We start from the raw sequence: 11,961 nt of genomic DNA, 5'->3' as shown, positions 1-11,961 counted from the left end.
GGGACCGGTTGGCCAGATTCGGTGGGGCCCACATGTGAATTTTTCTACGCTTACGAGAAAGCGTCGCCATTTGCTTCTGGTCCATGGACACATGTTTGCTTAAAAGAGTTTCTCCACTTGAGAGTTATGATTAGGATTGATATTGACATATTGATCCAAAAATTGTTGACAATTAAAAATCTTAATTTGATTTCAATTAATTTATATTAGAATTAATAATATAATAGTAAAATCACAAATATATTATAATTTCAAGTATACAAATTTGAAATGATCAAAAAATTAATTTAAAATAATTTTTTTACAAATTAATCATTTTAAAGTTTTTTTTGTAGTATTAACCGTCATGGTCAATGGGTAATTTGTATTTGGCAACAATAAAATATGATTATAGCACTGAAAACAAATGGCGCGTGGGATTAACTGTTGCGCACGCGCGTGCGGGGTGGTCCTTGCGCTGAAGTGGAGTAGTCAATGGAAACTTTGTTAAAGTTCTGTTGGGGCTTCTTGTGTTGTTGGTTGGTTGACTTCTCTCTCTCACTCGATCGCTATCGTCGCTTTCGCTTTGATCCAACGGACCGGAAGAACGCGGGTGCTTGTCGACGGACCATGACTGCTCACGGGAGAAAAGGACGGCGACGTTTCTGGGATAGTGTCTGATCTTGACTGTTGATGAAATTAAACTATCATTTTGATGCGAAAATACGAAATTTAAGTAGTGGGGGCAAAAAAATAAAATTTCCGACGGATGAATAACGTGCACATTCGATGGTTAGTTACCTTATAGTCAACCTATATATATATATATAACAAAAATACAACGAAATTGCGCCTTGTAGTAGTGAAAAGAATAGAAGGTCTTCGGACTGTTTTGGCCACACTCATGAAGGAAAAGACCTTATGAAATTGACAAATTCAAAATGCGAATTGCACTTGAATGGATTGGTCAAAGCATTTTTGCTGAAAGAGTAGATGGTAATATATTTGTAAAGTTTAATTTAATCAAACTATGCTAATTAATCTTACAAGACTACAAGTAGACATTGAATGGAATCGATGATTGACATGACAATATATTTCCTGATAGCTAGACACAAATGGAAAATGATACGCTTGTGAATCAATGATCTATGCGCGCTTTTGATTATATGAGGTCTGTAGTTATTGCATTTAGGTGGCATTTTGTGAAGAATCAAGTTTCGATCGGTGGGAAACAAATTAGCAATAATCAAATCTTCGCCGAATGATGCTGACCCATGTTGTAATGAAAAGAGAATTTCTCATGAATCATATATACGAGTAGATTCATTTAGATGGATAGAGCGGAAGAAAAAATACAAATACATATAATGAAGTGTAAATTCGTTAGTAACTAAATACTTGTTTTTTTTTTGAGTAATGTGTCACATTGATTAAAGGGAGCACTATGAACTATAGTTAGTATAGGGTCCATCACAATTTAAGTGCAATCAATGGTAGGATTAGATCGATCTATCTAAGTGAAGTCTAAGTTTATTTATTAAGATAGGATAAAAATAAGATATCCTAGGAATCTCGATTTCAATTACTAGGGCTGTGAATGCTCAACCGAGAACACCCCTTTTGTTCCTCATATATTAAAATTCATCTAAAAGAATTACTATATTAAATAACTCATTGACATATAAATGCATAGGTAAATTATATATAAAATTTATCACATAACTCAATATGTTAACATAATAGATACTTGAGGATCTTGTTAATGAGTGCTCATTTATTAACAATACTTGATTTTGAATAATGCAATTTCCAAGCATTAAATGTGCATATCAGTGCATTCAAAACTGCAAAATTCCCTTAATTGGTTGCAAGATACTCGTTAACAAAATCATTTTTGAAAAGGTACCTTCAAACTCGTTAGCATGAGCCGATGAATAATTACTAAAAATAATAATAGCTCCAATTCCACCTCTATTTTTTTCTTTGACACTTTAACTAAACGAGGGATGCTCACAACTCATGTTTCTTCTTGTATTTCACCCACTCATCCTATCATTGAGTCCAGCTCAAAAGTTTCTAATTAGTGACGCCACTTTGATCATAATTAAATAAAAGCACACACTGAATTATTTGTAGTACAGTCCACACTCGACATTGTGGTCGCTGCCAACTCTTGACCAATTTGTCCCTAAGAGAATCAATAATTCAATGGATGGACCGTCAATGTCCTTCACTTCACGTCACGTGTGGTCGTTCTCTAGCGCCTACATACTTCGTACCTGTGAATTAAGAAGACCAAAAAAAACTCGAAAGGACAATACCCACTATAAACTACTATCGATTCATCGAATATAATAATAAAAAAAGGCGGCATGATCAAAGAACGGGCAATGAATCCTTATCCTAATTTTTTAATATTTTCAATTTCGAACATTTTGTGGCAAAGCATCGCTGGTCATCGTTCGATTCGTTCCCACATGTTCAATTATTTATAAAGCTGGGATGGCTGTCAACCACCCCGAATTGCAAAAGAGGACCACCATTCGACTAAGATTCCCATAAATTAGCCTCCTCCTCCTCATCATTTATTTTTCTGTTTTATTCAGTCGGTTGTTTACGATATGTCGATTTGAATAGACAGGTCGGTCCAAAATGGGAGTTAGGGATGTGCAAGCTTTACTTATCTTAATAATTCGCTGTGGTAAGGTGGCGCACTCGTGAAGCAATCCCCACACCACAACCACCGCCCCCGGAATTAAATGGAGAACGTGAAAGGTGTCGAGATGGACGCGATGATCATACACCAATCATGATGTTCAGCGGTCTTTTGTCTGCTTTTAATTCAGCGCGACTTTTGGGTCAGTGACAGCCCCGCTTTAACCTCGCTTTAGTTGATTGAGATAGCCTCGTTGTGTCGCTCAATTAATAAGGGCTTTTTGTCAAACGACTGACGATGCCACTAAAAATTTCAAATCAGTATCCTCGCAACACATTCGTTGACAACTATTTTTCATCCTACCCAAGAAAGAGTCTCATACTTCTGAAATAATAAGGGCTTTTTGTCGATGACTGATGGTGCCACTAAAAATTTCAAACCAGCATCCTCACGACACATTCGTCGACAGCTATTTTTATCCTACCCAAAAAAGAGTCTCATACATCTGAAAATTAATTTTTGGCTCATGAAAAAAACTCAAGTTGGTATCCTTGACCAATATTTGTCCCCCTCTATCCCATTAAAAGACAAATATGTTAACATACGTGGATTTTCCATATTGAATTTCGTCATTCTCTGCATTAGATTTTATGTGCATTTTAATGGATATTGAACTTAAATGCTGATGGGGTAGATTTGGGTCGGAAGTATGGAATTTTCCATGAGATGATATTAATATGTCAAGGGCTACCAATTCTAAGATTAATTTTACGATTAAAATTAATTTGGAGTAGTTGTGTAATAAGGATATTGATTTTGAGATTTTTCTTTTCAAGTTATTTTAAATGAATTTTAAATGTGCGAAATATATTTCAAGGAGTTATTGCTAATGAGTGCATTTGACGTAGGGTGATACCATAATGGCTATGCAGGTCATTGTCACACAACTCATTTGATGTGGCCATGACTTGAACAAGCCAACAGAATCCAATAATTACTTAAAATTGACGCTTTTTTTCTTTTCTTCTAAATGGTAAGATAGAGTTTGGATCGGTTTTCATGAATCTCAATCTATCCTTCTCCTCAAGTGATTTTAAGAGTGCACTCATTCACATTGACTTGGTGTTTTAGAATTTACTTCAAGTACTCCTAAAAACGCAGAAAAGTTAAACTAACACCTAAATTTTGTAAAACGATCATGTTAATGAGTGCTCGACATACTTAATTTGGGATAATTTGATTTTCCAACTATTGATTGTGCATGACGTGAGGACAAATAATAGATTAGAAACTATAAATTTTCCAAAAATTGTGGCTTAACAAATGTCCTTGAGGTGCCCCTAATAAATTCCTTTTAAAACAACGTATGTTGAACAAAATGTCGATTGGACATATTCGAGACGAGTATCGGAGTCCAGACCTCCGACCAGACTAACTAGAAGCAATCAATTGCACATTTGAGACGATTTCACGACGCGAAGACAAAGAAAGAAAGGGGTTAGTTGCAAAAATTGACAGCATAAGGGCCACATTGTAATCGACCCTAAGCATCATGATCTAATTGAAAAAAAGGAAAAAAAAAGTAAGAGATATGCGTAATTGGGCTCGCTTCCCGGCCCATCCTTTCCTTTTCAGAAGAACAGATTGGGCTCCGAACGAGAAAAGCCCACGGCCCATCCGGCATCTGTCTCCATCTTCTTCGCTGGGCGATCCTCGCTCCGGTTCGAACCGCAGCGACTCTCTGGTGTTCGAGCGCCGTCTCCCGGCGGCAAATCTCGACCTCGCCCGATCATCGCCGGCGGCATTGATCGTCTTCTCTCCGCAGTGATGGTGCAGAAGCAGCACCACAAGTCCAACGCCAAGAAACAGCCCCACGTAAGCCGTCTTCTTCGCTTCTCAGGGTTGCAATCTGCATCCGTTTACGCACTCGTGACTATTGCTTGCTCTTCGATGAGGCGGCGTATTTTGTCTCCGAAGAAGAAATCCGAAAGTTTCAATTGCTTCTATGATCTGTTTGTTGCGCCGAGGCCTCTGAATTGAGCTTTGGTGGACGTGCTTTTGGCTAAGTTCTTGGTTGAAGCGTTCGTTGGTGGTTGTTCTCAGAATCTGAGTGGACGTGAATGTGGTATGCGTTGATGAACAGGTCAAAAAGCAGGGAAGCAAGCGGATAACACGCAGTTCCGAGCTCAGCTTGATGCTCTGGGCCTGAAAATTGTCCAGGTGACTGCAGATGGTAATTGCTTTTTCAGGTCCGTCTTCCTTCTTAGAAAAAGATCACCGTATTGTTCATGACTTTTTATTGAATTTTTCCAGGAATTGGTTTGTTTTGTAAGATAACAGTATTCCTCTCTGTTTTGGAAGATTTTTGGTATGCTCATTGCATTATGACTCTATCGTCAGAACACAACACAGAGTGCGTTTTATGGTACACTGGTTCTGGAACACTATCATCAATGTACTAGAAATTCCTCAGTTGGAAAAATTATTGCATTTCGTACAATGTATCATTCTGCTTGAGACACTGCATCTGGATATATATCTCGAAGCAGAGCTCTATTTGTCAGGGAATGTAGCTCTTTAACTTAGTCTCGAAGATATTAGATTGACTCTTCCGTTATCCAACTAAGTAACTTTGTAAATTTCTATCACTATTGTATCGCTATTGTACAACGCCTAGAGAAACTAACCATGTGCCTCATTCCTGTTTTCATTCCACATATTTGAATTATCCATCGTCCAGGTAATCTTACAGCCTTGTATGGAGCTTTTGTTTATAGAAACGCCTTTGCTATGGTTGGAATTTTCATAGTTGTCCACTCTTGTTAATCAGGGCCCTTGCAGATCAGTTGGAAGGCAATGAAGAAGAACATGGGAAGTACCGTAGTATGGTTGTTCAGTACATATTGGTATGTGGAATGCAGATTTCTCTTTTCAAACTGTAGGAATTATGTTTAGGGGTGGGGGTTACATGGTGATATAGTCCTCATTTGTATTAGTCCTCAGTGATCTGAATCTCAACTTTATTTGGTTCATTTTGTTCTTGAACTTTTCTGTAAGTATTGATGGATCTCACACTTATATAGACACTAAAATAGCATGCCTTTGGAAGAAAAAACCAAGTTAAAATGGTTATTATACATTGAAGCATACATTTCTGCTGCCAATGGTTATTCCTGGTGATATTCAGCTCAGTCACAGTTGCATAGAGCTATAACAACACAAGGATCACCTGAGCAATTTGACATTCTTATTTTACTAGAGAGGAAAACCTTCTGAGTGTTAACTGTGATTTGGATGGTGTATCTTGGCCTAAACTGACACCTGCAGGAGGAGGCTGGACTTTATAGTTACCCGCATTGTTCTAGCCTACAGGAATGTGCGGTTGCTACTTTAGGGTGCCATTATTATGCAAACCAACATATTTTTGGAGGAGAAATTGAGAAAATAAAAATTAGAGAATTGATACTAACGTAGAATAAGTAAACTTTTTACCATGCATGGTAAAACTTTAATGTTTTGCAATGGCACAAATTGATAGTCTTGCTTGTTTCAAGTTTCAACAGAATCCTTTATTTTTATTGGTTTTTCCTGATAGTGATGTGTTTAAGGAAATAAAATCCTCATCTGAAGAATGGACCTGATATATGCATCTAAGATGGGAATTGTTAATGACAGAAAAATCGTGAAATGTTTGAACCATTTATTGAGGATGATGCGCCATTTGAGGAGTATTGCAAAACCATGGACAATGATGGCACGTGGGCTGGTCATATGGAATTGCAAGCAGCTTCTCTTGTTACACGGAGTAACATTTATTCATCGGGTAAGACTGACAATGAAGTCATCAACCATCACCTACATGAAGTTTTGTTGGTTACGGTCTTTTCATTCCTTCAGGAGAAACATCCAGACTAAATGAGGATGTCATTAGACTCGTCAATTGTTAGCCTTGCTACTGGATTTGAAGTTTCGCTGTTTAAGCATGCATCCTAGAATTCGATGACCATTGAAGAACCCATGATTATTGGTTTCCAGACTCATTCTCCACTTAATCATATAATGGCTTTCTTCCCCAATATGGCCCTCCTTTATCTGAGAAGTTATTCCTCCATCATTGTTTAGATCAAAAGACCACTTAGGATGTTGTTCTCATAATGGTTATAGCTTGTTCTTTTCTGTCTGGTTATAATTTGTTACTCTTTAGGCTGAAAATTGACTCATCTGAACCGCAATGATATCTGGCATGTCTCGTGATGTCTATTGTGGCGAAAGCATGTGGAAGGACCATTGATAGTGATGTGCAAAAGATTTTTCAGAGATATATTGCACCTTTTAGCCCAAGGAGTTCCGACGGGTGCATATAATCCTAATTCAAAGAAGACTAATATATCAAACTTGTTACAAAATTGCTGGCTTTTTGAGTGTTCTATATGTCCTTGATGAATCTACACAGCACTAATTAGTTTTGATACATGCTGTGCATGCAAATATCTGTTCGTTGACGCCAAATGGAATAATTTATCTCACTCCTTACTTGATGCAGAACATGTCACCTCGGTGGTACATACGCAATTTTGATCAGCCTGGTGCTCGTATGATCCATTTGTGAGTTTTCTGAATATAGAGAGTGATGCTTTTTTTGGCTAAACAAGTGCTCAAATACTGGGATGAGATCTGGCTCTGTTGGTATACACTTAAATAAATGACCTTTTCTTACGTTTTACTTTCCCTCAAAAGATTTGAAAATAAAACAATGTTTTTATTTTTAAGTGATTATGAAAAGATTATATATTTCTCCTGGTCAAGCTTGTTTATTTTTAAAAAGTTTTAGGTGTTTGAGTTTCATAAAAGTCAAATTACAAGAGCTGCAAGATCTTTCTTTAAAAACGAAAGTTATAAGTACAGGTCGTCCAAACAAACCAGCTCATTACACAAAAGAAGGTACTGCATTGTTCCAGGAGACTGCTGATTTGTGAAATTATTTTGCATGCAAGGACAACATCTCATAAGTTGCAGATCCGAGTGTAGTTGCGGTGTTGTTAGATTTAACAATGGAAGTTCTTTTGCTAGTTTGAGAGACGTTTTGGTGTGGTCGGAGGGGGATAAATTACTGGCTAAGCATATGTGGTAGGAGACCGAAATGTCAATTTAGCTTTTGTTTCTTCAATAAATTATTTTATTGAAATTTCCATTCATAATCCTTCAATGAATGGCATCCCTTAATATTCTAAGTTAAGATGGATTGGATCTGTCTAGGTAGCCATCGTGACCTTGGATTGTCATGAGTATCATGAAATTTAGTGGATATATGATATTCCATACTTTACTATCTTCGATAAGTGTCATCATGTGAAACCAGTAAGCATAAAAATGTGCGTTGTGCCATTATTGTTTTGTGGATAGGGAAAATCTTATGTTCTTTTTGGACTGATGGTGTTTCATTATTTGAACTTATATATTTTGCTTTGCTTTATTAGATCTTATCATGATGAGGAACATTACAACAGTGTGAGGTTGAAGGAAGACACTGGAGATGGGCCAGCTAGGCCAATTACAATCAAGGTTGCTACTGGAATTTAATTCTAATTTACTAAGTTAGTAGGGAAGTTGGACAAATTGTGAATTTAAGTATGTGATTTGATAATTTCTTTTGCTGAAAGGCTGATTCTAATCTCTCGTCATCATCTCGCCAAGCAAAGCTGGGTCAAAGAAGTCTAAATCAGGAGCTGGTAAGGATATTACTGATGCTGGATCCATCAAGCTAGTCATGGCTGGAAGTGGTTGTGAGAACATTGAGAAAGTTGAGCAGGTTATGTCCTTGCTTCTTCTGCTCGCTTGTTTGCATTAAATGCTTTCCTCTCATTTGCTGGGTGTCTAGAATTAGAATATAAGACCTTTCTGTGGCTTCTGTGTGACATGCGACTTTTACAGACATTGCTGCAAATGTATGGGATGTTGATGCTGCCATAGAGTATTTGATAGCAGAAAAGGTATTGAATATTTTTTAGAGGAAGCTGTCGGGTCTCCCTGCAATGCAGATGCTTCTCATGGTAATGGCTGGTCAGTATTTATCTCTCTAGATTTTATTTAATAATTTAACTTCGCAGTTTCAGAGATACCATGTTGAGCTTCATGAGAAGCTTGTTTGGAGTCATTTTGATGCAACTGGTAGAATTAGCGTGCTTTGTCTTGTCAACCATAGATTTTTGGGGTAGTCAAACATGTTACACCCAAAACTATTTCATAGTTCTTTGTGGTGTTTAGGTGATGATGCCAGTGGAAATTCTGAGGAACAGAGAGAGGAACCTGTGGAAGAGGCCAATAAAGAAAATCCACCTAGCAATAGCGCTAAACAGACTCATGATGATGGCAGTGCCCAGCGAGAAGACAAGGTTTCCACAAAAGTTGACTATGTTACCTCTTTTACCATTTTGGTTTTAGCTCAAACGAGAGAACTGTTGGTGATGCGCTCCTTCATTTTTATTTGCTTGTTTTATCTTGAAATGCAGAAAATTCCAAGAAACAAGAATTGTCCATGTGGTTCAAAAAAGAAATACAAGTCCTGTTGCGGGTCAGGGACAGGGAAAGTCTCTGCAATTTCCAAGTATTTCTCGTTCTCTCAGTGCTTTATATGTCAAGTTATAGTTTAAGCTTGTCTTTTGTTGAAGTACCTTTCCTGTTTCTGTGTGATTCGAGTTCATACGTATCTTGAAATTATGGCTCATGTATCCAACATTGTATCGTACTTAACTTCAAGTCTGGACTATTTTCTCACTCCTATGCTTTGTCGAATAATGGGTTCACTTTGGAAAAATGTTCATACATGAGTAATATAAATTTGTACTTACAAGAACAAAAACAGCACTGAAGATTTCTCCTTTTTTATGTCTAAATGTTGTTTGCAGTAATCAAGCTCTTGAATCCAGAAAAGGTAGTAGAAAGGAAAAGAAGCGAGGTGAAGAGAGGGTCGACGCATCTGCACTTTCCAGTGGATCTGATGGAGGGCCACCTGATATGGGGCCTCTTTGTATCTGATCTTTTGCCAATGTATGTGCACCATCATATATTGAATTTCAGATATCAGTATGTGTGCAGTCTTTCAAATATTTGATCAGATTAGACAAATTTTTTTCTATCTATATTAGCATTTATTTGATGATGCATCTCTACATTGATCTTTGGGATAAGTGCACTTTCTAGTTTTCCAACTGCTGCCAAATTTAGAAAGATCTATAGGTACAAAATTTTCAATGGTGTTACTTTTCTTGGATAGTCTGCCCATCTGATGCATTTTATACTAGCAATTGCAATTTGGAGATTCTTTTACACATAATTGATGCACATGCACATAACACCTACCCTGGTAGATTGTTGGCATTGGTGTAGGTGAGTCTGTTCAACAACCAAAGGGGGAAGAAGATAAGGAAATTCAGTTATTGCTGTCCTTTGGCTAAAAAGTGATGGATAAATTTAAAGTGATGGTTTAATTTTTAAATTCCCTTCCAAAGTATTGGTTTCGCTGTAATTGTAGTTTGGGGTTCCTGTGAAGATGTTATTCTTTTTCCTTTTATTTCTTTGACAAGAAATGCACTAAGCATTTGTACACACAACTTCTTGTAATTAATGAAAGATGTGAAGATCCAAAATGCACTTAAGTTTCATCTACAAGGATCCGAATGCAATCCATTTGCGGTTGGAGATGACAGATATTACATATGCTAGCTCTTCCATTCAAATCGGTGCTTCTAAGATTAAACAACTTTGACTGACAATTATCTTTGGTTATTTTGGCAAAAAAAGCATGTCTTATAAATCTTTTGTTGGTCGTCATTAGTTGTTCGATCATCGTAACATCGATTAGACAAATTATAGTCTCCAAAGCTCCCAATGGATGGATGTATAAAGATTAAGAGCATCTGTGAAGTTTTAGCAGCAGATTTTCCAATTATCCCGCAATTTAAATCCCAGATATTTTCTTATTGTTTTTGTGGAATTGCATTGTGTTAGATGTGGCTTGTCCAATCCTCAAGAGTCACAACAATCTTGCGGCTTCATCTTTGCATCCACGAGGGAGTGGGGAGAGTCAAATTGTGAGCACAGAACTGATGCTGAAAGAAGTATCTAACTCGAGCTTCTCTCCAAGGCAATTTATGAGGTTACTTATTATTTTTTTTGGCTTGCCTCAAATATAAATCTTTTCATTCTCTATTAGCAAAAGCATTGAGCGGATGTTAGTATAAGGCTATCCTCTGTCTTCAAAGGCTGGTACCTTATTAGTCTTGTCTACTTGTCTACTACTTTGTCCCAAAATGGGGAAATAAAAAATTCTTACCTCTTCATCTAACAGCTTTATAAGCATTGAATCTTACATGGTGATGCTGCTCTAATAAGGTAGGGAGTTAAGTGATCTGTTAAGCTAATAAAAACCAATATGTAGATTCATTAATTCCATGTGTTAGTCAAAAACACATGATACTTGCAAGATTGAATTGTGTGCCTTGTGAGGCCCATTTTCATTCAAATGGTGATCCAACATATGAGCATAATTGCCCACTGATATGGGAAAATGTAGACATCCCGAGAACTTTAATGCGATGAAAGCGTCTTCGGCTTGGCCTATGCCGTGATGTTCCGAGGATGTCTAGGCCGGTAAGTGGACTTTTCCCATCGTGCGCCATTGTTGAACGAGATTGGTCAACCTGCTTCTTCATTGTCCTCGAAAAGGTGGTCTGTAAAAGCTAGGAGACCACACCTAGGTCCCTTCCATGAGATAAGTGTACCTAGCTATTAATTAAGTGTCTAGTATAAATAGACTTTCTTATTAAATACTTATAGATATGTCTCTGATTTAAAATAATCATAGAGGGTTGTTAGCCATGTGTTTAAGGTCTATATCTTATGGTTATGTTCAACCATTTTGTATTATGAATTGAGAATTTTAATAGGAAATACATGATGCGTTGTTTTCAAATCTTTGGTCCATTGATTTTGTAGAATGGCTCTACCGGGGTAATTCTAATCAGAGTATAGAAGGGCTAGTACTAGATTAAGGATAGTTTACTTGAAAACATATACATACATACATACTACATACCTACGTACGTATGTATGTACATATGTATATGTTTTATATCGAAGAGTGCTAATCAAGTTTAGAATCTCCACAAAAAAGAGGTGTGTCAGTACAAGGGACAAGGTCATGATGTCATACAACGCGGTAGGGAGTGTGGTGTGGCAAGCAAATCAATTTCAAAATTTAAGCGTCAAGTAAGAGGATCGGCATTTTATATGATCGATTTAATTGGCTAGTCACATCACGTTAG

General features: G+C 37.1%; 2 protein-coding genes across 2 annotated transcripts; both read left to right on the top strand.

The window, feature by feature from the left end:
- Window positions 1–4,446: 4,446 nt before the first annotated feature.
- On the top strand, window positions 4,447–8,608 carry LOC104457131 (OVARIAN TUMOR DOMAIN-containing deubiquitinating enzyme 7; the record flags this gene model as incomplete). The annotated part of the gene is given in 10 exon segments (XM_039300205.1): window positions 4,447–4,513; window positions 4,782–4,887; window positions 5,469–5,544; window positions 6,314–6,450; window positions 6,452–6,461; window positions 7,182–7,243; window positions 8,116–8,200; window positions 8,299–8,335; window positions 8,338–8,447; window positions 8,570–8,608. Coding segments are annotated over 10 exon segments (729 nt in total), but the record flags the coding sequence as incomplete, so codon positions are not given.
- A 15-nt stretch (window positions 8,609–8,623) lies between these two features.
- Window positions 8,624–9,616, top strand: LOC120287418 (OVARIAN TUMOR DOMAIN-containing deubiquitinating enzyme 7-like; the record flags this gene model as incomplete). Its single annotated transcript, XM_039300204.1, has 4 exons — window positions 8,624–8,698; window positions 8,903–9,030; window positions 9,148–9,242; window positions 9,544–9,616. Coding segments are annotated over exons 1-4 (324 nt in total), but the record flags the coding sequence as incomplete, so codon positions are not given.
- Window positions 9,617–11,961: the final 2,345 nt, after the last annotated feature.

Source organism: Eucalyptus grandis, chromosome 8, assembly GCF_016545825.1.
Source record: "Eucalyptus grandis isolate ANBG69807.140 chromosome 8, ASM1654582v1, whole genome shotgun sequence".
NCBI lineage: Eukaryota > Viridiplantae > Streptophyta > Magnoliopsida > Myrtales > Myrtaceae > Eucalyptus > Eucalyptus grandis.
This window is presented reverse-complemented; position numbering and strand designations above follow the sequence as displayed.